This window comes from Centroberyx affinis, unplaced genomic scaffold, assembly GCF_046629955.1.
Source record: "Centroberyx affinis isolate AG114_WGS23_722 - 3 ecotype Tasmania unplaced genomic scaffold, CSIRO-AGI_Caff_v1 ptg002724l_1, whole genome shotgun sequence".
Taxonomy (NCBI): Eukaryota; Metazoa; Chordata; class Actinopteri; order Beryciformes; family Berycidae; genus Centroberyx; species Centroberyx affinis.
This window is the reverse complement of record NW_027280892.1, coordinates 240,469-267,503: the sequence shown is the minus strand read 5'-3', so window position 1 is coordinate 267,503 and position 27,035 is coordinate 240,469. Positions and strand designations below refer to the sequence as shown.

The following is a 27,035-nucleotide window of genomic DNA, read 5'->3' as shown; positions in this document are numbered from 1 at the left end:
TGGTGCCCAGTGATGTCACCTTCTACACAATATAGAACCTCCTTGAGTACAACAGGTGGTGACATCACCTCTTTAACCACTAATCCTAAAAGTCAAATCCAGTCCAATTTTTACTTTAGTGATGTCAGTTTTTCTTAGGTTGGAGAAAATCTTTCATTTTTTCATGAACATGCAGCTTGCTTTGTAGGCTAGGGCAGTGGTTCTCAACGTGGGGTCCGGGGACCACCATGGGTCCATGAGAGGGTTCCATGGGGTCCCCAGCAAATTGATGCATTGTTAATCTTTAGTATTATATTTACAAGAAGTTAACACAATTAGAGAATGTAGAAGAATGGGTATTTTGATCATAGTGTCACTGTTATCTCTCTACCTACAATACAGATAGTCATGGAATTCTGGACAAAATCATATCTAACAATAAAAATATTCTCAGATTTGGGTCCGAGAGACAAAAGCTCATCAAATGGGGGTCCGTGGCTCTAATGTGGACTAAATTAGGGTCCTTGATATGAAAAAGGTTGAGAATCACTGGGCTAGGGATTATGCACAGCATCAGTGCTTGTAGGTAAACTCTTTGAAAGACCTTTGACTATGACTTTGAAAAAAAAACCCAGCTTCTTGCAATTTAGAAATATTGCAGTTTCAATATTTTTTTGATTTATCATGCAGCCTTAGCTGGTAAAACGTACCTTTGGTGCGTTCACACTATTCTGCTTTTTTCAAACTGCCATTGTCGTCTTTACATCAAAGTCAAGGGGAAGCCACAAGGCCACAAGGTGGACGGAAAGTGGCCGCTTTGGGAAGGTGCTGTGCCTGGCATGTTTTCATGCAGAGTAGAGCACTCTCTGAAGTTGAAAACAGTTCAACTTTTTTAGAGGGGATCACATGACCTGGAGCGCTGACTAATCACAATAAAAGAGGTTTCACACTGTGTAGGCGGCTGACAGTTTACAAAGACAAAAGCCAGAATGAATATGGAGAAGAAAATTAGTAGTAGCTGTTACTACGATCATGAAGAGTCAGTATAGAGCAGTGGTTCTCAACGTGGAGTCCAGGGACCACCAGGGGTCCTTGAGGGGGTTCCAGGGGGTCCCCAGCAAATTGGTGAATTGTTAAACTTCACCATTATTTAATTTACAAGAAGTTAACACAATTAGAGAATGTAGAAGAATGACTGTTTTGATCATAGTTTCACTGTTACCTCTCTACCTCCAATACAGATATATGGAATTCTGGACAAAATCATATCTAACAATAAAGATATTCTCAGATTTGGGTCCAAGAGACAAAATCTCATCAAATCGGGGTCTGTGGCTCTAATGTGGACTAGATTAGGGTCCTTGATATGAAAAAGATTGAGAATCACTGGTATAGAGCACATTGGCTGTGTTGGTAGAGGTTTTGTTAAAGGATAAATTTGATAATTTTGGACCTACATATAATTTGTCTCTTACATACCTGTAGTACTTGGACCCACAGAGAATATTGGCTCCAGAGTCAGCTGTCAGTTGAAACAGCGAGCGTTAAGACTTGAGGTTAAGAGTTGAGGTTAAGACTTGAGACTTGCTTGTGACTTGCACATGTGTGACTTACTCCCACCTCTAGTATATAGTAGTAATTTTTCTGTTGTTTTGCGTCTTTCCCCAGGCTGTGATGTCCAGTGACTTTGCCATCTCCAGGTTCAATCACCTACGGAAGCTGCTGCTCGTCCACGGCCACTGGTGCTACTCTCGCCTGGCCAACATGATCCTCTACTTCTTCTACAAGAACGTGGTGGGAATTCCTCACAAACACATACTGTTATGTGCTCTCTTTCTCTCTCACTCTCTGTTTATGTCACTTTTTGTCTCAATGTTTTGGTTACTGCCTCTCACTGAGTTGGCAGTCTCAGTGATTGCCAACAGGTTTTTATAGCTAGTACAAGTCAGTGGGGAATCTCAAGTTAATATCATTCTGTAAGCCTTATGAAGAGAAATTCTCCAGTATATTTCCTGGAGAAAATGTGTGGGGCTAGCTTAAAGCAGCTGGAAGTGTGCTTGCTTTAGTCTGAAAGGTTTAAAATTGGAACAGAAGAAATTTGAAAAAGCCCCGATTGACTCATTTGTCATAAATGTTTAGAAGTTTGATTCAAAAAGTAGAATATAAGAAGAATCAAAAAGTTGAATACAAGCAGACCAAAAAACTATAAAATGAAAGATAAATGGAACATCTTATAGGAGTAGGAGTTGCTAGTGCACAAATCTAGTCTAGTTTATTGATATAGCCCTTTATCACAGTCAAGTCTCAAAGGGGTTTACATACCATCACATACCATAATACATCATACATATACACATCATATACATCCTATACTAGATCATATACATACTTCATATACAGCATTTACTACACTATATACATACTACACATCATAAATGGGCATTGACATCAATATAGTAATATAATATGCTTCATATTTTATGGCAGCATGTACCTTTAAAAAATATAAACAGTATAAAAGAAACTGAGTTAAAAATACAATGGAAGTCTATTCAGCTAGTGTGAATGTGTTTTTTTTTGTGTTTTTTTTTGGTCAAAATCTGAATATAAATTATATATCTTCAAAAGTAACAAGAGTATCAAAAAGTTGACTACACCAACATTTTAAAATTGAAAGAGAGTCGCTAGCAGAAATTATGCAGTGGTTAGAGCCCAAAGTTTTGGACATAATAATAATAATAATGATAATAACTAGAGAAGTGTATTTCTTGGTGCTAGCTGTAAGAAATAAATGTCTTACATACATATATAGAAGAAAACCTAATAATTCAAAATCTGAAGGAGGCTAAAACATGGAAATCAAGATATGAAACCGATAATAACCCTCAAGGAAAAAAGAGAAGTAAGAATGGTAAGTGTAACATTTCAGGAAATGTAAACTCAGGCAGTAAGCCTTTAATCAGTGTGACTGAGAAACAAGAGGAAGGGATGGAATGAGTGATCAGCATGTTTCTCACAGCTCCCACAGTGAAAATAGTACAAAGTAGAAAGAGCCTGATCAGCTCATCGCTATGTAACTGAACAACTGGAAATGAATTTGTAGTGCAAGAACTGAATGCAATAAATACAGTAAAAGCCTATGAGCTCCATTCACCACCACCAACTCCCAAAGGATTACATTTAGATTACATTATTGTCTCAAATTACTTTTCAATTACATTTAGATTTCAATTTTGTAGTCAGGTTACTTTCACATTATGTTCCTTTTCCCTTTTTGTAATTAGATTACACTAACATTAGTGCATTTGTAATTAGATTACATTAACATTAGTGCATTAATCACCATGTATGAGACGAGCAACAATCATTAAATATCTTAAAAAGTATCAAAAAGGTTGAATACATTAGTGATTTGGTAATAAGTGTTTGAACTGGACTTTGAGAAAAAGTTCATTATGTATTAAGATGCTAAGAATATACTGTATGTATACTAGGGCTGAACAATTAATCGAAATTTTATCAAAATCACAACTGCAATTTTCAAATCGCAGGAGGCGCAATATTTGTTAAAGGTGAAATGTGTCAAAATACCATTTTAAGTGAAATATTGTCGTGCTGCAGAGATGTCCTGGCCTACACATCATATTCTACAGACTTAAGAAAACATCTTTGTTGGGTACAGATCCCCGCAAAAATCACACCATAATCATTTGAATACGTTTTTCAATGAAAATGAGAATAATGATGTAAAAATTATCATTCCCTCTAATATCGCAAATCATATCGCAATTGTAATATCAGTCAAAATAATCACAATTTGATATTTTTTCAAAATCGTTCAGCCCTAATGTGTACTGCAATCAAGGTATGAGCAATTGGTAATTTAACACAATGAATATGTTACTAGCATACTCGCTATCTTACTTACTTACTCTCCCACTTTCTCTCTCTGTCGTAGATGTATGTGAACCTGTTGTTCTGGTATCAGTTCTTCTGCGGTTTCTCCGGGAGCGTCATGACCAACTCCTGGGTCCTCATCCTCTTCAACCTGATCTTCACCTCCGTTCCTCCCCTCATCTACGGCGTCCTGGACCGAGACGTGGCCGCGGACACTCTGATGGAGCTGCCTGAGCTCTACCAGGCCGGACACACCGCCAAGGTGGGTGGAAGACACGGGAAATAACTGCGCAAGTGGAAACGGTTTCAGCAATTCAAGGACACAAATTTGTCTCGATTTAGATTTCCTTGCATATTCACTGTGAGGCGTGAGAAGTACCTGCGAAGACATTGGTCCAAGGGATGGATATGATGGACGGATTTGTTCGTAGGTCCTTCGTATCCACGTTTACACATGAAAATCAGGATTTATCAAAGTTTTCATACGTACGCAAATTTACACCTGCCTGAGACCATGTGTAAAAGTGTGTGTAAAGACCACAGTTCGTCTTTTACCTCGAATCCTTCACTTTCATGGATGAAAATGCACATTCATTAAACAGGCCGCTTTGAAGAAGTATAGGCACAGGTCTGACTTCTTTGCCGACAATGATCTGTGGCTTCTGCGGCTGTGCAACCTCTTGGAGCCAGGTTTAAAGTGATGCTGAACTTTGGTAGTACCCTTGGGTTGTGTAGCTTCAACGATTCGGCAATTCCCTATTATCTGCTTCTCCGGTAGAGGCAATTGGAGAATTGTGTTTTGTTAAAGTGATGTTGAACTTTGGTAGTTATATCATGGCCAGGAAGCTACACAACCCAAGGTACTACCAAAGTTCAACATCATACTATAAAGCAAGGAATCTCTGTCTGTATGTGTGTCCTTCATATCTCGAGAACCATTCGTCCGATCTACTTCACACTTGGCAGGTGTATTGCTGGGGACCCAAGGACGTGCATAGTTGGATTGGACACGCGACACATTCAATATTAATAAACTTTGAATAAACAAGCGAACAGCGCTCCGTGCAGCAGCGGGGCTCAAAGCAAGCGACTGGAAGCGCAGTGTCGAGTGTGAAGTTCTTTGGATGAGCGGTTCTCGAGAAAGCTGCGAGCAGCAATACCGGAGGCCAAGCAATCGGCCCGTTTCGAACAGCCATGTTTTGAACGGGCACTGCACTAGTCACTTTAACAAGGCAAACCAGGAAATCAAATGCCACGCTAGTTATATCATGGCCGGGAAGCTACACAGCCCAAGGTACTACCAAAGTTCAGCATCACTTTAACAAGGCAAACCAGGAAATCAAATGCCATACTGGCGCATATCCAAGTGCTGTCAAGTACTTCAATGTTTGGCACATCAAAGAGAGATTGGCGACCGCTCCGGAATTTCCCAAACTGCATGCTGCCTGGTGTGCTAGATTCTATCGTTAGACTAGCCCCGGAATATATTGGATTCCCTTTACAGCGGGACAAGGGGCAAATGGCTATTAAACAGGTTTTTTCTAATCTGGCTGGTCTGCCCAATACTATCAGCACAATAGTTTGCGTTCAAGCTGCATCAACCCACACCTTTGCAGCTAATGTTGTTAACTTGTTTGAAGGAGCGCCTCGGCAATCTCTTCCAGCGTCTTCGGCATTCGTCTTCTTGGGTTGTGAAGCGCTTCCTCGGTTAGAATCTTGGGAGCATCAGAGCGCGTGTGTCCCGGCGACGTAGAGCCCACTTCCTTCTGGCTGATGCCCAGTTATGGCACCAATGCACTCTTCTGTTTGCGAGAGGGCTCCTGATGTTCCCCGGCTTTGATGTTGCTTTTGTTGGCCGTGATGCGCTTTGAAGTATACAGCTTTAAATCAAACGGCTTTCGTTTTACCTCTTGCGCCGTTCTCGCACAGGATTTAACCGTGTTGACCTGCGGTGTTATCTCCATCCAGATGTCTGCTTTTTGTGGGGTTGTGTACCCGATGCTTCTGCTACAGAATAGTGCTCGTTTGCGCTATTCAACTGCAACTTCAACTGAGTAGAACCTCAATTTCAGCGTGACTGAATATTTTCTTTTTACTTTCTTTGTCGCCATTTCGGTCCAGGTGGAAGATGATTGTGTTTGTGGGTGTTCTCTTTGGCCTCATATAGTATTTCTGAGGTGGTGCTATTAACTAAATTCATGGTAATTAAGGGCCCGTGAATGCGCTTCCAGTTTACAAATGATTGGGGTTAATCGACAAACACACAAATACGTAATTACGATTGAAAAAGGGGTGCTTCTGAACGTTTGATGAATGCGGCCAAAGTTTTTAGTTTGTATAATTTTGCACACAAATTGGCAAACTTAATGATAAATGAGGCCCATTATCTGCAAAGTCTGCATATTCAGGTTCAACTGATACCAATATTTTTGGACTCAAGCTGCTGATTTTCAATGATTGACAAATTTGACAATTTTCATGCCAAACATTTCCAAATAATTACAACTATTCAGTATTCACTGAAACTACCTTAATGCTTTAAGATACAGGGTTCATATTAATACCGCCCATGTGTAATGTGTAGACAGGTATGTTGACATAGAAATATTTTCTAATTATTACATTAATTCACTTAATTAATAATCTGATTAGCCTAACTGGTTATGTTTAATATATCATGGTGATTATGGTGAGACATTAGGCAGCTCAAGTAATTTTAAGTTAAATTGTGAGCAAGAATTGATCCATTGACCTCAGCAGTTTAAAGAATTGAGCAACATGCATGTGGTTAGTGGTACTAAAAGTCATAAGACTGATGAATCCATGCCCATACACACGCTCATTCCATTCAGATGAAATGACAGATAAATTCTCATTTCTCTGCAGGTCTACGTTCCCTCCATGTTTTGGCTTACAATCCTGGACGCTTTTTACCAGAGCCTTGTCTGCTTCTTTGTGCCTTACTTTGTAAGTATATCCGTTTCATGTCAAGTTGTTCCATTCCATCAAATGTTCCCTCCTAGCTATTTTATTCAGTCGGTCCACTTTACACATGTGGTGACCGGTCAAGCTGTTCGTAAGAACTCTGCCCTTCCTTGTTCATTGATTCACATGAAAGGTTTCAAGATTTTGTGACCTTGGTATTATAAGGTTCTATCTGACCTTTTTGTCAAAACTGAGTTAGTCGCATGAACCTATTCTATGAGTGCCTGTTGACTTATGTGTGGTGTTATTTTTTGAAAATAATGATTTTTGAATCTGTAATTTCTAAAACAAAAGGACCCATCTCCATTTAACTCAATGGATGCTGAAAACTTTGAAGCTCAGTATTCTAAGCTCACGATTTAGCTTTATCTTGCACTTTACTGGCTTAGGGGGGGGTGATGTGAACTGTTTTTCCAAAAAGGTAATCCTGTATGACATGAGGCCGGTGTTATGATCAATAATCCTCACCAGATCTGGTAAGGGGAATGAACGATGCCACATAAGAGGCAGCAACTGATTCTTTAAAGTGCTCATCTGAGCCTATATGAGCTGAAGTTACCTAAAGTGACTACAGTACGGCTTGTACGCATGCTTGTTATGGGAAAGATAGTAATGGATACAGACAAACAGGCAAACTCAAACACAAAGTTCTAGTCCACGCTACTAGAAACGTAACGATATCGCTTGCATCACCGTACCTTTGTATTGAAGAGCAATGACGTTACTGCGATCCTGTGTGTTCTTGGTGTGTAATAAGCTCTGCTCATGGTATCCCGGTGCCATCCCACTGTAAGACCAAAGTATTCTAACTTCCATTTGTTGTTATTATTCCTGCTATTACTTTTTGGCAGGCATACGCGGGGTCAGACGTTGGGGAACTGTCCTTAGGCTCTCCGATCAACACCTCAGCTCTCCTCATCATCTTGCTGCACCAAGTCATCGAGAGTCGCACTCTGGTCAGTCTCAAGCCAGACAATGCAGATACATCCATAGAAACATGTACTAGTGCCATCATAGACGCTATTTACACCTGGTAGTAAAATGGGATCTACTAACAAGAGTGCGCCTTCAATGCTGCACCTGATTTGCTCCTACCTTCCTATGTGTTTTCCAGACGTGGCTGCATGTCCTGGTGTTGCTGGGGAGCGCCCTGCTGTACTTCGCCTTCGTCGTCCTCTTCAGCCTCTCGTGTGTGACCTGCAGCCCCCCCACCAACCCCGTGGGGGTGGAAACGCTCCAGATGTCCCAGCCGCTTTTCTATATGGTGTGCGCCCTCGCTACTGTGATGGCACTGTTGCCCAGGTACACACACACACACATACAAGCATATGTATACATGCCTATAGTCTGGCCTATAGTCTAGTGTATAGTTCTTTAGACATTGGGCCTCATGCAAGAACATTTTCGTATCCTTATCTTAAATTTCTCTTACTTTTTTCGCGAGGTGGACTCAGATTCACCAAACGCTCGTATCTTCAGAAAAGTCGTAAATGACCTGCGTAAACATGATGAATTCCACCTGTTCTAAATGAACGCGTGTTCATGAGAATTGTGAATTTGCATAATTGGCGCCCCAATAATGCCATATAAGGTTAGGCGTCCGGCCCATATGTCGGTGAAGCTTCATTCATAAAAATGGCAGGAAGACTAAGGAGAAGTCTACCAGCTCTGAGATTGAAGTCCTACTATTAGAAATAAGTCAACCAAAGCATATGATATTTAATATAATTCAATAGTGGAATCAAAGGCCAAGGAAGCCAAGGAATGGGGAAAAATAACTCTGTGCATTCCCTTGCGATAAACAACTATACAGTAGTATTCCTATACATTTTAGATGAACACTAAATAAGTAAATATCACAACAAACACTGTACTGGTTAATCTTAACATGATTATACATTACTTTACAGTGTCATTTATATATTAAAACTCAAAATTTCTTCAAAGTGACAGAGATACAATCCATTAGTCAACAACAAATTTTTTTTTTTTTTTGCTTTGGAGAACGGCAGGTTGATTGTACGTGACTCACATGACAGGTCTGGACCACTGGTAGTTTTTGTTTGTACCTAAGAGAAAATTGTAAATACGAGAAAATTGGTGAATGCGGCAAAAAATGAATCTGTTCGTACGAGTGGTTCTTGCACGAGGCCCGTTGTTTTACTGTCTCTTGTGCTGCTGTGGTCCCAAATGTTCAATCTGCCACGCTTCCCCCACTTTAGAATTCATTGATCCTTGACAAACCGCAGACCTATTCGACTGATTCACACACACACACGTCCCGTATGTTCCCCCGGCTTTAGGGTTTTGTATCGGGCGCTGCTCAACACCACGCACCCCTCCGACGTGCTGAAAGCAGCTCAGATGGACAAACTGGATCCGGAGACATACCGCAGGAGGATGCAACACTGGAACCAGACCCACTGCCGAACCAGAAGGCTTCCCGTGTGCGTGGACAACCCCGGCCTGGAGCCCGGCACCGGATCAGTGGTCTCCTGACACCCTGCTGTTCGGTCATGAGGTTGTGTCTTCCCCCTGGTCGGCAGAGGATAATAGACTTTGTATCAGCGTATTATCTAGCCGGGGCCAATCTGAAAGACTTGGGAGGTTGGGAAAAGACTGTATATGTTGACATGCTGACATGAGAGACATTTTGGGATGTTTCCCTTGGTGCAATGAAAAACGGTTGATGAGCGCACTACTACGCATCCCATCCACTGATAGCCACCACTGTATGAGCGTGCTAATTTTGCTGTTATGTTGGTATAAGTGAATGTCAACCAAAAGCCTTATGGCTAGTATCGGTGAATTGAATTTGAAATTATGCTGTAAGCTGCTATAAACATCAGCCATGTATTGAATGGTCATAGAAGTTTAATGAAAAAACCTCACTTTCTGAATCATCAGAATGGTTCATGTCTGGTGAAATGGAACACTGGAACTCCTTACCCATTCATAAATGGGAACTGTGAAATGTGGCAAGCATTTTCATTATGCAAAATATAGACTGAACGGTGCTAGGCATATCATTTTAACATCAATAAATCATCACCGCATTCATTTTGAGACGTTATAGTATAGTTACCGTACGCAAATGAGACCATCAGTAAGAGGACTATCAGCCTCTACCTGCCTCTATAGTGCGTTTTACATTGTGTGCCGCCGGGTCGGATTTGGCGGGAAATCTGCCGGATCGCTTTACGGCACAAAACAGGAAGAGGGCGCTGTTCGTCCAGAGCAAACGGAGCTACAGCTTTCAGAGTTTCTGGCAGCAGATGGCGGACGGAGAGAAAAAATCACTTCCAACGAGGTCTTAATTTGGAGAAACACTTGAACTAACAATGCCACTGGTGTGAGACAGAGGCTCCAACGTGGTCTCATTTGTTTACGGTAATTATACAGAGGTATGGTTAAAAAAAAACGCTGCACCTAGCCCCTTTTTAGAACATGTATCCTGCTACACTGAACGCATTCTGTCACTGAATCCTATTCTGGAGCTTTAAACTGTGTGAATTTGCACTGCTCTGGTATGAACAACATGCTGGTATGCTTGCAATGCTTAGAATGTGTTTACAATCCTTGAGCTGTGGATAGTGCATAGAGATAGCTTGGTGGCTTATTTGTGGATGGTGTGTTTCGGAACAAACATTGACATTTTAAGAAAGATGTTACAAGTGGCCTTTTTTTTTTTTTTTTTTTTTTTTTTTTTTTGTATACCCGTTAAACTGCTTCTCTCTCTGAAATGGTGAAATCAGTGGAGATGGGGCAGTTGGGGTAAATGGATAATAATAATCACTGAGTCATATTGACTTAACTTTGGATCAGTCTTTCCAGCCACTGTATATTTATTTGCTGTTCTCTGCTACAGAAGGTGGGAAAAGACCACGTCCATCCAGCCTCAGCACCAGCGCCTCCCTCAGCGGGGGGGGGGGGGGGGGTGTGTGTGTCATGTTTACGTCTGTACTTGGACCATTTCACGAAACCAGTTCTGACACCGGAGACTGTGAAGTCGGATTGTTTCTGGTCACGTGACACCGCTGGCACTCCACAGTGGGTAGTGGCTCTTAGAGGAATTGTTGTTGCGATGGGTATGGCTGCCTTTGAATGCATCATTTGCTGGAAAATCTGAATCTACTTGACCAGGAGCTAACATTAAAATATTAGTATTCCACATTTAAGCTGATGATAAACAGGCAAAGCTTTAGGGCAGATTTGGGGCAAAATTGCTAGCAATGGGCAAAGAGGGCAATGGTCAATGCTAACTGACAAATTTTGACAGTTGGAGGAGTGAAAATGGATGAAATAACATTCTGCTGCCATCACTGTGATGTTTACCCCTCATTTCTACTGAATATGTAATAATTTAATCATTTTTTTTCAAGGTTATCCACTTCAATTTCATGAGTATTATTGCTAGCTACAGCTAGTTAGCCACAGCTAGCTAGCTTGCTAGATTAAATGTTATATAAAAAGCATCACAGCACGTTATTTCCTAGCCGTTTTTACTATTTATTAGCAGTTGGACCATTTGAAAATATTTGAGGCTGAGGACAGGTCACCTGACCAATTTTCTTGTCTCTGATTGGTTGATGTTGAAACCTTGCCAGCAAAGCTTGCTCTCTGATCTTGCTTGGCTAGATTTCAAATTGTTTTCAGTGAGAAAATTTTGCCCAAAAACATTTGCCTGTGTATCATCACCTTTAACCTTTAATGTCAATTTTTATACACATACACGGATTTAAAGATTTTGGGTGCAGTCGCAGTCAAGATGAGAATGATATATTTTTTTTTTTATAATTCAATTGAAGTTTTATTGAATTTATCACCTTAATTTCCAAATATTTGTACTGTATCAGACTTTGTAATAAGTACACTGTTGTTCAAGCATTCTGTAGTCTGCACCAGCTGAAAACTTCAATTAAACATAAGGCAACTTGTTTAACTTGTAATGTGATACCCAGCCCTAACCCACCACATTTAAAGGATGTGCTTTTCAACAAAGTGACCATTGCAAGTAAACTCATTTTTACAGGACAATTTTCAGCCTGAGGAATTCTACAACAACATGCAGAACCACCTGTCCCTGTCCACTCTGGACGCAGACATTAAAGTCACAATGAAACTGCATTTTGAGAGCGTCTTGCTTACTTAATGTGATGTATTTCCTGTTGAAACAGGATGTTGGGGCGGGACATAATGCAGGGATGGATCATTCATAAACCAATGGGATAACAGTATGGGAGAGAAAGGCAGGTTTTTTTTTGATGGGAGGGGATTGTTCAAAAATGTATGATGATTTTATGGGTTGGAATTTTTATGTATGCCTCCTGGTACACAAAGTCACTACTAAAGATTTTCCGTTTTCCAGGAAATAAAAGTAGTGACATTTTGATATAAAAATAAAATTAAAAAAAATTGACATTTTTTTTGGCATAAATAGGTGTATGGTATGATAGAATGAGATAAAAGAATTGAGAAAAAATTTAGTAAATATATATATAAAAAAATAGATTACCTGTTAACTGTGGGAATGGTTTCTGTGTAGCACAACAAAGCTTCCAAGTCAATTAGATAAAGAAAGTCAAGAATAACAATTTTACTCCAATAGTAAATGTTTTACTAAAATGTAACTCAAGAAGTAAAAAATATTGACTTTGAAAAAGACTCAGAAAAGCAGCATTTCTCTAAAAATGTACTGAAATATAGTGGAGTAACTGTATACTTTCCACATTATTTTAAACCACTAAGATTTTGCCATTAAAGGGAAAATGCACTCTCCTCCAAACACTCTTCCCACATTCTTGGTGTCGTGGCTTCTTTTATACGCTGTAAAGTTCCACCGCACAGGTACTCACAGTTTGTTGATCTTGTGTTCTTGTTGGCTTGGATTACTTGGCTTGTTCCGAACAAATAATAACTCAAATACATTCATAAAAATAAAACAGGCCTTTACATAGTCAAATGAAATCCAAAAGGAGCAAAACTCAAATAAAATATTCTTCTCTCTCTAATAACGCCTTTCTTTACACAGGGGCGGTCTTACCATTAGGCAAAGGTAGGCGACTGCCTTGGGCCCCGGCAGCCAGAGGGCCCCCCAAAAAAGACAAGAATAGAACTAATGTAAACTTATTTTTAATCAATATAAAATAAATGTACTTTTTGTTACAATAAATTATTTCAATCTTCAGTCATGGTCACCCACCCTAATCAGTCAGGCTATAGTGGGTTATTCCACTTCTAGTGCGATTTTACTACTTTTCTACTATTTTGGCAAATCTTTCTTGCTGCATCAGTAGCTGAGAGAGAAGTAACACCCAAAACAAAAAAAGCAAGCTACACAAATGTTGCAGAAAAACAACAAAAAGTGCCCTTGCATGCATAGTTTTCTCAGACCCAACTTGATGGTAATATGTAGAAAGGATGGATTAAAAAGTGAGAGGGTTAGGACTCAGGGGGCCCCATGCTTGCCTTTGCCTAGGGCCCCCAAATCACTAAGTCCACCCCTGTCTTTACACTTGTTTCATTTATATTCTACTTTCTTTCTTTGTTGCGGTTTAGAACTGTGGCTCGACGGCATCTTCCAGCTACTGCTTGATTCAATTAACTGGCTAGGGCGCCGCAAGCTATTTGCCTCTATATTGCTTTGCCAACCTTTCACCTATAGGCGGCTCATCGTCTTCAAAACAAAACTGGCTCTAACACTTGGACAGTTAAATAAAAAAAAAATTAGATTTTTTAGGGGAAAAGCTTTTGAAATACTAAGTCCGAAACAAGAGAGCTTGTTTGAAAGGAGGGATAAACATCTCGGACACAGAAAGTACCCAGGAGTTTTTATGGGGAATTGGGATTATTTTCCATTTCATGAAAAACATCCCACTAGTCCAGTGCCAATATGATTCTCAGTGATTGATATATGTAAAGTTCGTCTTGATTGAACTGAAAGTCATCATGGGAATGGCATATTATAGGCTATGAATTCTGATTTAAGGAGGATTGTTGTCTCTGGACTAGGGTTTATTGTTTTTTGAAGGCTGATGCTGCTGCCAATATTTTAGAATTGTAGCTGCCAGTAGCTAATATGTTGTGCCGATATTCAATATCTGTCAAATTTGACCGTTTTCATAACAAAAAATTACCAGTTCAGCATATGCCCCAGAATTGTATTCTTGTCAGGGTGGAAAAGCCTCTGAAACAATATTTAGACCATCATAGGACACTAAAACTCTCCACTGAAACTCAGAGTGATGATATTAATATTAATATTAATAATAAATAGATTCATGTGTGGAATCTGATCAAAATGTATCATTAGAATCAATTCAGGTTAAGGATATATTCAACCAGTGGAGCATTGATCAATTCTGCAATAAACATGTAATCAATCAAACTGCATCATATCCATCATATCAGCCATTTTCAATAAAAGGACAATAGGCCTATTAGACCCATAACCTTACTCTAGTTCAAGCCCAATCACATGTTTTTTTTTTTTCTTTTTTGCATATCAAGTGTAGTAGGCAATATAAATCCACATGAAGAGGAAAAAAACGTTTCCAGCTTTCTGGGTGTATAATTAAAACCCAGAAAATTAAAGATCAACATTTTCAAGCCAATTCAATCAATTGGGCAGTGAAAAAAAAAAAACTCTGCTATGCCACAAGTTGGCATAGACACAGATGCAAGCCACGCCAGTGTTGCAAATCAAACCCGACGAAGCTTATTTCCTATTAGGCGTGTCTGACTTTCACAGCTTTCACTTCAGTCCGGTCACTGTAGTTTTATATGATCACCAAAACATTCAGGCGGTGGATTGAATGAAGCTTCCCCGGGGGAAAAAAAATGAGTTTCTACAGTGATTCATCGAACAATGAAGACATGAACGATGAGTTAGAGACTTTGGGGTAAGAATATAATCAAATCGACGGTCATTTAAAGCGCTCTTCTCTTTCTGTCCTTCTGATACGACGCGACCGCTTCTTTGAGTGGACGAGCCCTTATTCGTGTGCCAAATTCCATAAAAAAAAATCGGCAATTATTTTAGTCTCGCTTGTTGAGAAACGCACACACTTCGTGGAACATGACTTAATAGCTTTTACACACCAATATCGTTTTGTGGTAAATTCTGCATACATATAATTCACCACGCAGCTCTTTATTTCCATAAAATCTCAACTATTATTATTGGTTCCCTTTGGTTGTTACCGCCCTCTACGGTCTATTTTAGTGATAAAATGATAGTAGGAATAACAAGTGAATCAATTCTAAAAGATGAAATTTTATTGAAATTAGAGCTGCTTGGTGGAATATATGTAAGGCCTATGCCGAATTTATTAGTAGACCCTATCGTTTGAATAGTGGTCTTCATTTATGTTTACTGGGTACTGGTGCTTTTCGATAAGCAAACATCATTAAATTGGCAACTTTTTGAGTGGATTTCCGTGTGAGGAAGAAAGCACCTGGGCTCGAGTTGCTTGACCTAGAATGTTGTTGTTTTTTTTACTGACCTAATTGCGGTAAAAACCTTTGAGGGCCTATCTAAAATCGAGACAAAAAAACTTGCAAAGCTTCAAAGAACAGAAAGATTAATAGAGGTAGCCATCCATGTAATAATCCATACGAAATCAGAAATCAGATAACAAAGAATTTAACTTTTGATGTAAAATGTGGAGCTGCTGCATAGCCAATAGGAACTGAATTGGTAATGATTGAACGTGTTCTAAGGATACCTGTTCAACTGGTTCAGAACTGATAGCCTAACATTATGCCTGCTGTAAATTAAAGCTAATTTGTATTTCTGGCTCAGTTGTTCATGTTGACAAAATGGATTGGAATGTCCTTGACCATATACATATATAGGCTATATAAATTCTTAAAATGAGTGGTATTTCCCTTTATGTGCTTACTACATTTTAGAGTAATGGGTAATGGGTCTCAAAATGGAGGTTGGAGGACTTTCAAGGGTCCTTGAGGTGGTTCCAGAGGTACTTGGGGTGGTTGTAGGGGTCCTTGGTTCTAGGGTTCCTTGAGGTGGTTCCAGGGGTCCTTGAGGTGGTTCTAGGGGTTCTTGAGGTGGTTCTAGGGGTCCTTGAGGTGGTTCTAGGGGTCCTTGAAGTAGTCCCAGGGGTCCTTGAGGTGGTTCTGTGGGTTATTGAGGTGGTTCAAGGGGTTCTTGAGGTGGTTCTTGGGGTTCTTGAGGTGGTTCTAGGGGTCCTTGAGGTGGTTGTAGGGGTCCTTGAAGTAGTCCCAGGGGTCCTTGAGGTGGTTCTAGGGGTTCCTGAGGTGGTTCTAGGGGTTCTTGAGGTGGTTCTAGGGGTCCTTGAGGTGGTTCTAGGGGTCCTTGAAGTAGTCCCAGGGTTCCTTGAGGTGGTTCTGTGGGTTATTGAGGTGGTTCAAGGGGTTCTTGAGGTGGTTCTTGGGGTTCTTGAGGTGGTTCTAGGGGTCCTTGAGGTGGTTGTAGGGGTCCTTGAAGTAGTCCCAGGGGTCCTTGAGGTGGTTCTAGGGGTTCCTGAGGTGGTTCTAGGGTTCCTTGAGGTGGTTCTGTGGGTTATTGAGGTGGTTCAAGGGGTTCTTGAGGTGGTTCTTGGGGTCTTTGAGGTAGTTCTAGGGGTCCTTGAGGTGGTTCTTGGGGTTCTTGAGGTGGTTCTAGGGGTCCTTGAGGTGGTTCTAGGGGTTCTTGAAGTGGTTCCAGAGATCTTTGAGGTGGTTGTAGGTGTCCTTGAGGTGGTCCAGGGGTCATTGAGGTTGTTCTAGGGGTCATTGAGGTGGTTCCAGGGGTCCTTGAGGTGGTTTTAGGGGTTCTTTGAGGTGGTTCCAGGGGCTCCCCAATACTAAATCAACAACTATAATCTTCCCATATGGATCCCTGGGACTAAATCTGATCAAATGGGGGTCCATCCAAATTTCCATTAAGTGCATCGTTTAATAGGCTGAAGGCAGGTTTAATATATGTCATAGAGTCTATCATTCAAGATTAACTACAAGACCATAGTGTCTATCAGCCGGTCCAAAACAATGAATGTCAATGTACACTGCAGCAATGGGGAAGGTCAATGGTGAGGTTTATGTAGTATAACACTAAAAACAATATGTGCTTCCCTTTTACATGAAAGGGTGATAACCAAACATAAATTAAACCTTGAGTTGTCGGTCTTATTGTTCTTTTTACAGGCCTTTGGCAACTCTCAATGCAAATGATGAGCTTTCACATCCCTTCAACAGCTGTTTCCTTTGCGTCTGTCTCGCAGCATGAGGTTTCGTTAAGGGGTGAAATGCGTCACCTTTTGTCTGATAACAGAGTATTTAATGAGAAATATGCCTTTTTTCTAAAAATAGAATTCAGGTGCTGTATGCCAGAGATACAAGGCTAACACTCTCTGACTTGATCAAGAGACAAAACCTACGGCAGCTCCACTGACATTTAATTGCAGGAATATGTGACCTCTCATGTATATTTGAGCTTTTATATCTAAATATGTTTTATAAATTCATTGAAAGTGATGGGTTCTGAGCCAGAAAAATCGACCAATATCCCTGTAAAATCACACTAGACCTGTTCACTGTCAAGTTGGTGGATTTTCCATTTAACTGTTTTACAGTTAAGTGGTGGGAAATAGTACATCAACCACCCTGCTGACTTTTCGTTGTTTTTTACATATATCAAATTGACAGCAAAAGCAATGAAAGTAATGTGAGAAACAAAAAAAGGAGGTCAGAGACACTTGATAAAAGATTATTATCTAAAAGCAAGTCTATAAAATAGGCTTTTTTGATATTTAGAAATGTTTTATATAATTTTTTGAAAGTATCTTAGCTTTATGGATTTTTTTTTTTACATGTGCGTAGGACTTTTGCACAGTACTGTATACAAAATTCTATAATAATAATAATAAGTAAAAATCCTTAGATCCCTTGGCCAGATTTGGTTTTACAGTAGTGCTACTGGCCTACATTGAAGTGGCAAGCAAAGCAACTCCTATTAACACTGTACTTTATGTTTCATTAGTGGATTACTGCTCTACTGGCTTCCTCTACTTCTGAAGGGTGTAAATCATTATGAGAAAACACTACATTTAGTTGCTTTGTTTGATCAGGACCTGGGCACTGAATCTATTTAGACTAAGAACACATTGTGATTTACAGCAACAGCTTGGCGGAGGGATTACGCACAAACACACACACACACACACACACACACAGTCAAGAGTTAACCAGTGCAACCGATGTACTTTAAAGCCGACACCATAACATATTACACCACAGTAAAGCTGCACTAAACAAGTAAAAAAAAAAATATATATATTTTTTATTTTTTTTAATGATCCTCAATTATTCATTTCTGTATTATTTATGACAGTTGCAATTGTTTATTAAAAAGAGTTGAAAACATAATGACTGAGTAATGAACGTAGTGACTACAATCATCTACAGGGACTCCACGGCCACCAAAACAATCTGACAAGCACATTTATTGAATTGAATTTAGGACTCAAAAGATTTGTACAAATGAGTCACAATTTTACATGAATCACAATTTATTCCCCTGCTGCTAGTATTGAGACTTTGAGGCTTTTAAAGTTCCGTTTTGTTTTTTTCACAAGACCCTTGAAACCAGATGTAATCTTTTTGAATATTCATGTTGCTTCTCAGAATCGCCCACCACATTACTGAGCTACAGGTGCTTTTTTTGCACGATGCACTAGTGAGAGAGATTGTCTGTCTGATCCATTTTGTTTTTAAGGTGGTACCACTTTGACTTGTCCCGCCATGCTGCAGAGGCCCTTCTCTTGTCCAATGGAAGTGATGGAAGCTATCTCCTTCGAAACAGTAATGAAGGACCCGGCTGCTTTGCCCTGTCTGTGAGGTCAGTCTGCTATCACCAGCCTTCCTAACTAAAAGGAATACACCAAGTTTTTGGGAGATTGTCCCGTTGGTCAACTTACCCGTTCAGTGATAAGAACATAGACACCAAAGTCATCCATGTGTCCCTGGTAGATCATTGGCTCCAGTGCCCCATGCTAACACTTCAGCATACACTATGTTGAGTGATAGTACGCCACTAGCATTATCTCAAATGTGAGGAAGTGAAAACTTGCAGTAAAGCTAAATGGTAAGTTATCTTAAAAGATAGCTTATGTGGCTAAGTTTGGCAGGCTTGTGAAGGAGATTGGTAAAATTTACACAAAACATGATACAAAAATAATGCAATAATGTTTTTAACGAGCAGGGACTACTTTCCATGGTTCCATAGGAAGTGAATATGGTGGGCAATGGGAGTACAACTAAAACTCATTCCGCAGCAGATAAATGGTTCTAAAATAGTTCTAAAAATAAACCTGGCTACATCTGCAATATGGAGTTAATGATATTTCATTTTGAAAATGTATGAATCTATAGGACAAATAGTAAAAACAAGTGTTAGCATGGAGCCTACTGTCACTCAACATGGTGTATGATAAAGTGTTAGCTACCTACTGGCCTGGCATGCTTATGTGAGCGTTTTAAATCATTTTTGCGTTCTCGTGTGGACAGAGAGATTTTCTAAAACACAGTTGATGTGGACAGGATGTTTTTTTAAAACCGAGGGGAAAAAATGCGTTTTCAGAAATATCCATATTATACATATGGACAGGGCCTAAAGTATTCTTGTAACTTAGAGAATTAATTTTAATATCTCGCTTGTATCCAACTCATTAACAAAGTACAATAAATTAGCAATGTTAACAGTCAGATTCCCATCTGCACTCTTCAGACAATGGATGCCATTTTTGAGCAAATTATAAAAAAAACCCCCAACTAAATACTTTCTACTGCTAAAAGGTCTTCTTATTAATATATAATAATAATGCTAGGCGCCTACTATCACTCAACATAGTGTATGCTAAAGTGTTAGCATGTCACACACTGTCACACAACATAGTGTATGCTAAAGTGATAGCATGGAGCCTACTATCACTCACCATAGTGTACGCTAAAGTGTTAGCATGGAGCCTAGGCTCACTCAACATGGTGTATGCTAAAGTGTTAGCATGGAGCACCAGAACCAATGATCTACCAGGGATCCATGGGTGATTTTGGTATCTATTTCATCACTTAACAGGTAAGTTGATAGACCAATCTCCCAGAAACTCTGTGTATTCCTTTAAGCCATCTCTCCATACGGTGTCTCAGCTCACTGTGCACCCTGTTACCATCAAGTCCTACTGTGGGAAGCAATAGATACAAAGATTGGTACCTATCTGTAATGGTATGCTTTCTAGGATCATTCTTGCATGTTAATGACTGACAGTTAAACAAAATTACAAATGACAAATGCAATGTTAAATGTAATTTCTTATGTCATTTGACACGCAGGGCAAAGGATTCAGTCAAGCATTTCCATGTGATGCGCAAGGACAACGGCTATGCCTTCGGTTTCAACGAGTTTGCTTCCCTTCAAGACTTTGTCAACCACTTTGCCAACCAGCCTCTGTTAGGCAGTGACACAGGTATGCTGAATGCCAGTTCAATTCTTCACTAATGGCCTTATATTACTAGCTTATACAATACCACATCTTAGCACTCAGTTGATTTCCTTAGACCTGGTACACAGTTAACACAAGTCATGTATACGCAAGTTCACAATATATGCAAGCTCTGGATTCACTTCCCAACTTATACCAATTTTCTTCTGGTTTTCATTTTTAGCAAAAGTTCTTCTTATTGAACCAAGACCAAAACCTTAACCCTAACCTCAACCAAAGTTGTTTTACTTGCCTAAAATTAACCATTACCTAGCCTTTTCATGTGATATTGTCACATATTCCTTTCATGTTAGAGGAATCTTCACATTATTAATGTCCACAACAACTAGTATGCGTTTCAGAGTTCGTACTCATTTCACGAGACTGTGCTGACTTATTCACAAGGGGAGCCAGTCACCCTGAGCTAGAAATTTAGAGGAATGTCTACTTTTACACATTCTCAATTACCACTAAAAGATGAAGTTAAAAATAAGATGGTACCTTTGTCCTTTAAATAGGAACGAGAACCAGTGCAGTCTGGTGCCTGGCTGTCACAGTGAGGTACTTAGTGATGGGATCAGCCAACAGGCATTGGCAGTTGGCCACTATGACGCTTGTTGGTGTGTGTTTACACCATAAACACATACCTCTTCGCTTGCAGTTGTTCATTTAGCAGTATTTGCACTACCTCTACCTGAAACACGACACTGCAACATGCAATAGCGATATGTTACAAAATTTGGAGTATACGTTTTGCTATGCAAGAACGAGAGAAATGCCCCTTGCGTTGCCCTTTGTGTTGTTGCGTGTATTGCTATCACTATGTAAAGGATCTTTTATGTCACCTCTTTGCTTTGCTCTTTGACTAGTCTGTTTGACTTGCAATCTCAGCATTGTAGGATTACTTGTCACACTGTGAATTCCAGTTTAGCCTGTTCCATGCAGATGATGTAGCCTGCACCTAACACCGCCCTCCTGCCTCCCAACCCAGGAACTCTCATCGTCCTAAAATGTCCGTACCCATGGCGTGTGGAGGAGCCATCGATCTACGAGTCTGTGCGAGTTCACACCGCCATACAGACGGGGCGAACAGAAAACGATCTTGTGGCGAATGCACCATCGGTATGGCAATCTAGAGACCAATTAATCAGTTGGACCGATATACGGGGCTACCGATATCGGCCTTTAGATGTGCTCCAGTCAGTGTCGTCCTCCTCTGATATGTTGGATATGATGCAGTTTGATTGATTCCATATTTTTTTTGTAGAATTGATCAATACTACCCTGGTTGTCTATGGGAAGCCCTTAATCTGAACTGATTCTAATGAGACATTTTGACTGAATTCCACAAATTCTTCTTCTTCTTATCCTGGGTTTCAATGGAGAGTTTTAGTGATCCATTGGCCGTTTCAGAGGCTTTTCCACCCTGCCAAGAATAAAACACATTGCATACTATCAGCAGCAGAATGCTATCTGCAGCTTCAATCCAAAAAAGATCAAAATCAGTATGTGGTCCAACCCTAAGAATGACACACCACGTAGTTCACATGAAGTGTACAGTTTTGGTTTCATGTTCGAAGATTGATATGACCAAACCTACAGGAGGGTTCAAATGAAATTCTCTGTTCAGGTTATCTTTAAAGTCGATGCTTCACTCACTATTAATACAAAGCATCTGTTTACAGCTGGGCACGAAGGAGGGCTATCTGGTGAAGCAAGGCGCAATTGTGAAGGTAAGATCAGTGGATTCGAGTTGTAAGGGATCGGGGCTTTACAGATTCAGATCAGCGCTATTACAGCCTTACATCACGGTCTCAACACAAAGCTGTTAGAATGAGGTTTTTGTTAGGTAATACTGTACTTCTCACGTCGTTTGTAGCTCTGTTTCCCCTCAGTTGTACCGCAACGATCGCAGTTGCAAATGTCATCTAAGAATAGTGCAGCAGGATCCGTCACGTGGTCCTGATTAGTATCAAAAAATGCGAGCTTCAAAGGTTCAATATATTGCTTTGACTTCACTGGTATTTGAAACGCATCCAATTTTATACCTTATCGCAGAACTGGAAACAGAGGTGGTTCACACTCAACAGACATGAACTCAAATACTTCAAAGAAAAAATGGTGAGTTTTCCTTCACACGTTCGGAACATCATTTTGTAAATGTATTTCAGAGAAGCGGCCTCTGCAATGTGAGCGATGAACTTTGAACCCTGATGTTACTGAGGTTGTTCAGAATTGGCATTTGATTCTGAAGTGATTATCTTGATCTATGGCGCTGTTACCCTTAGAGATTAATTATATTTTGAATATTTCCCAAAGCATTTTCTTTAGCCTGCCTGTAGCAGCGATTTAGTTTCAACTGGTTCCAATCGCATTACCAAGCAATGAGAACCAGATGAAGGTTTAGATGATTTTAACTTGTGATTGATCCAGCGATGGTGTAAGCTGTAGTTTGTCCACCTTGTCCCAGTGTGAGGAACCCATTCGTACCCTGGATCTGAGAGCCTGCTCTGCAGTCCAGTTCGACTACTCTCAGGACAGAGTCAACTGTTTCTGGTAAGTTTTGTAGGTCAGTAGAGATTTGGAGTGTCAGAAATCTCAGCACCTGTAATTGTTGAATCGTTGGTATTGTTCAATTACCCTATCAGCCCCCAGCAAACATATTATGGTCATTCTATGGTCATGGCCACACGATATTGGGTTCCCGATTTGACGATACAATGTAATAAATAAAAGTTCAGTGACAACAAATTCTGACTGTGCAGAATTATGTTTATTTCTGAGCCACAAATCTTTCTAGCGATGGCATTGGCTCGCTAGAACGTAAGTTTAATTTCAAAATGTCATTACAAAGTGACAATAATATAATGTGGATGGAGAGCTTGTGAAATCGTGATGGTCAAGCCGTCTCATTTGGGATTACTCCAGCAGAATAAAGTAGTAGCTAGTATCATGATTCATTTTTCTGTCCCATGATACGTATTGTCACATTTTTGTATTGCGATATAGTCAATATATTGTCCCATCCCTATAGGACAACAAAACAACAAAAACAAATATATGAAACTTTTGCAGGCTGCTTCCAGTGGGTATGTTTTGAGTGGTTCTTAGTTGTACTTCCCCGTGGCAGGAAAATCTGACATGAGCCGGTTAAGAAAAAGAGAAGTCTAAGCAGATAAATAACAGAAGGAAATAGAGGAAGGGAAGGGGAAGTCGGCTGAAAGGTAGCAGCATCTGTGACTTACAGCGGCTAGAACAAATATTCACCTCCCTTTACTTTGTACACAATTTCTAAATCAGTTCAAAATATGTTTATGTAGGGTTTATGGTCAAAGTTGAGTGGAAATTAAAGGAATTTATATGATATCGCAGAAAAAACGCTTTATTGTGACTACTTTATTGTGGTCACAGCCTGTAATGTTTGGTGGCAGGTGGCACCAAAGACAATAGCATGGCTTTACACAATAACCATTATCACAATAACCATCCAAGTCAATTTCTGAATTACTTTCAATCAAATACCAGTCCTAAAAATAGAACAAAATATGCTAAATGTTTTTGCGATGGAGACAAAATAGCTTATGTGAGTAAAGGGGTTCAATACTTTTGTACACAAAATTTTTCTGTTATCCGGAATTTTATACTATCACATTTCTTTTTCACTTTCAATTATCACTCTACTTTGATAGATATTTTGTGTAGATTCTGGACCAAAAATCCCAAATAAATGTATTTTGAACTAATTTTGTAGCACAAGAAAAATCAAAAAGTCAGTTTACTTTTTATATCTGTGTATGTTTATGATATATATATCACAGACATACACAGCTGAGAGAGCCAACTGCAGTTTACCACCCTGCCCTAAACCTCATTTTGGGTTCTACTCAAGACTTCTCTATGTTGGCAAAAATTCAACAACATAATGCGCTACTTTCCCTATTTTTGGCTTGAGTGGTTCTATCTATCTGTCTCTTTCCATAGCCTGGTGTTTCCTGAGAGGACATTTTATCTTTGTTCCAAGACGGGCGTGGAGGCAGACGAGTGGATCAAGATCCTGAGGTGGAAACTGGTGAGCGTGTCTGCCTCTTCTAGATTGCGTTCCTTGCACAATGCTGGCAGGACGTGCAATATTTTAAAAAACTGCAATGGGGCCTCCGCTTTTTTGCTCCATATAACGCTGAAAGCTTTGCATCATGAACAGTGCAATTAAAGGAAAAATCAACCCTTAACACTGCTAAAAAAAAGTGATTGGCAATTACTAGGTCCAGTTTGGTGTCAGTCCCTCAGAATCAAAGAGCATACATCTACCTTTGACTGACCTTCTCTTGAGGATGTCAAAAGGCATTCTGGGAAACGTAGGAAATTGCTAACTGAACTAGAACTAGGCGAAGCAGGTTGAGGGAAAGTGGGTTCACCAAAAAAGTTAATTGTAACACTTACAAAATAACTCCTGGAACGCATTGAAAATGACAGACTGATGATATATAACAGTGTAAGAGTACAAGATGGTGGGTTTTTACTTTAAGTACAAGCAACGAGAGTAGAGAGCAACATTGTCTTTGTAGCCTTAAGCCCACACCCTTGTAACAACGCATTATGTAAGAACTCAACAAAATGTAATACATTTTCACTTCATTATGTAATAACACCTGCATTTTGTAATAATCTGCCGCATTTTGTAATATACAGTCTGAACGCAATATACAATAAATTTCCCTGCATTGTGTAATACATTATTACATATTGCGGTGGTTATTACAAAATACGGGAGATGCACTTTTTTTTAATGAAAATGTAATAATATGGTGCATTATGTAATAACCAACCAAAATGGATGTCTTCATTCATAAAAATCGTTATCACATTATAACAACAATGTTTATTTTATGCATTCTAGCATGAATCATACTGACTCAAAATTCATTTTAAAAAGATTCTATTAGTTCAGTAGATTAGTATCTTTCATTGGTCAAAACTACATTAAGTGTCACTGTATTCCTTAGCTTAATAGAAACTGTACTTGGGGGTTCATAGAATTGAAGTAATGAAGTGAAAAACAATCACAGCATAAAGCCTAACAACACACTGATCTGCAGTGGGTTTCTAATATACAAACAGTTCAGTTTTAACTTGCAAAAACGACTTATCAAGTAGCCACGATAGAAAGAACCATAGATGGTTATTACATAATGCACTGTATTATTACATTTTCATCATAAAAAAAGTGCAACTACCGCATTTTGTAATAACCACCGCAATATGTAATAATTTATTACAAAATGCGGGGAAATTTATTACCTATTGCATTCAGGCTGTGTATTACAAAACCCGGCAGATTATTACAAAATGCGGGTGTTATTACATAATGAAGTGAAAATTTATTACATTTTGTCGTTATTACATAATGCGTTGTTACAACCCTTATGACTGAAAAGTCCAGTATTTCCTAAGTGAACAACTGAAGTAATTATTTGGTTATTATGGGATCCTCTGCTAGTCATAAAAACACAATCGTTTTTTCACGGAGTATGCCGCACCGGCCTCAATCAATCTCTGTTTTGATATAAATTCAGGGAAATACTTGAAATACTTTGTGAACCACTAACCTAAAAAGAGTCTTGACACTCTTATTTCCAGTCACAGATAAGAAAAGGCCGATGACTGTTGTAAGCGGAGGCTCACTGGAGGAGAAGAAGAAGAAGAAGAAGATACATCGGCTGTATGGACACTGAATAACCAGCACAGTTAAAAAATTAACTGCAAATTCCCAACATGAGGAGTACTTTGGACCCTGTGTATAATGACTGCCACATGACAACTAGGATGTGACACTCTGCTCTGCTTTATGGTACATTTATTTGTTTGAGTTCCTATTAATTTCCTGTTTAGAGTCTGTCTTGCAACTGTGAATGGCACCTGTGTTTTACTGGTAATATATAATATCAGGCATCAGCATTTGCTTTAACTGTTCTTCAGCAATAATTCCAAAGCATTAGGTGAGTCCTGTGGCAGAAATGCAACGTTTATTTTAATAAATAAAATCGGTACATGAATGAGTCATACAATTTATTAATTTTAAAAAGAAAAGTAAGCGTCAAGAGGAGGACGTCCAGGACATTCAAATGTTAGAAAATTAGGAGGAAATAACAACACAGCATTACCAACACCACAGATAACATAAAAACGAATCAGCTAAAGGTGTGTGTGATTATGTGTGTCTATGTGTATGATGATGCATTCATGTCCTATGGGAAAGACAGTAGATAACAAGCTTCCAACTAGAAAATACCGCTGACCTCAGCTTTCAGGAAATACCTGTAGTAAATGATGTCAATTCCAAATAAAACCAACAAAACGAAAATTTTCATCACGTAATTATTTTGCAGTCACAACTCTAAAAACGCCATAGAAACTTGGAACATTTGTCATTTATTGTTGACATCATAAGGATTTTTCTCGATATCAATATATATCACGATATGGTTCATGTATGCAAAATCACGTTAAATAATCAAATGAATGTCCATCTCATTGAACCGAATGGTGATGTTAGGTGTGATGTCAAACAAAACCGAAATATTCAAATAATATTCACTACCATACCTCATTTTATCAGAGTTTTTAAGTAAAATTTGCTTGTCGTCATCAATTTAGACAGCAGAAATGTGAGTCACG

The 27,035-nt window shown here is 39.4% G+C and overlaps 2 protein-coding genes across 2 annotated transcripts in view; both read left to right on the top strand.

Annotated features, from left to right (window-relative positions):
- atp10d (ATPase phospholipid transporting 10D) overlaps positions 1-10,561 on the top strand; it is a 46,564-nt gene extending 36,003 nt beyond the window's left edge. The window contains exons 18-23 of the mRNA XM_071535509.1: positions 1,648-1,773; positions 3,938-4,138; positions 6,763-6,843; positions 7,713-7,817; positions 7,976-8,163; positions 9,165-10,561. Coding sequence (XP_071391610.1) covers positions 1,648-1,773; positions 3,938-4,138; positions 6,763-6,843; positions 7,713-7,817; positions 7,976-8,163; positions 9,165-9,360 — 897 coding nt within the window. The 3' untranslated portion in view covers positions 9,361-10,561. The remainder of the gene's footprint in view (positions 1-1,647; positions 1,774-3,937; positions 4,139-6,762; positions 6,844-7,712; positions 7,818-7,975; positions 8,164-9,164) is intronic.
- A 4,047-nt stretch (positions 10,562-14,608) lies between these two features.
- dapp1 (dual adaptor of phosphotyrosine and 3-phosphoinositides) lies at positions 14,609-26,931 on the top strand. Its single transcript, XM_071535498.1, has 9 exons — positions 14,609-14,762; positions 18,599-18,721; positions 20,212-20,345; positions 21,352-21,482; positions 22,046-22,093; positions 22,419-22,481; positions 22,831-22,916; positions 24,342-24,429; positions 25,998-26,931. The coding sequence occupies exons 1-9, from the start codon at positions 14,701-14,703 to the stop codon at positions 26,019-26,021; spliced, it is 759 nt and encodes a 252-aa protein (XP_071391599.1). The 5' UTR covers positions 14,609-14,700; the 3' UTR covers positions 26,022-26,931.
- The last annotated feature ends 104 nt before the right edge of the window (positions 26,932-27,035 follow it).

Bases quoted from the DNA above. Each gene is read 5' to 3' on its own strand.
- dapp1 (XM_071535498.1), top strand. From the start codon at position 14,701: ATGAGTTTCTACAGTGATTCATCGAACAATGAAGACATGAACGATGAG. The intron at 20,346-21,351 runs GTATGCTGAATG...CTCCCAACCCAG, and splicing joins TCTGTTAGGCAGTGACACAG to GAACTCTCATCGTCCTAAAA. The intron at 22,094-22,418 runs GTAAGATCAGTG...ACCTTATCGCAG, and splicing joins AGCAAGGCGCAATTGTGAAG to AACTGGAAACAGAGGTGGTT.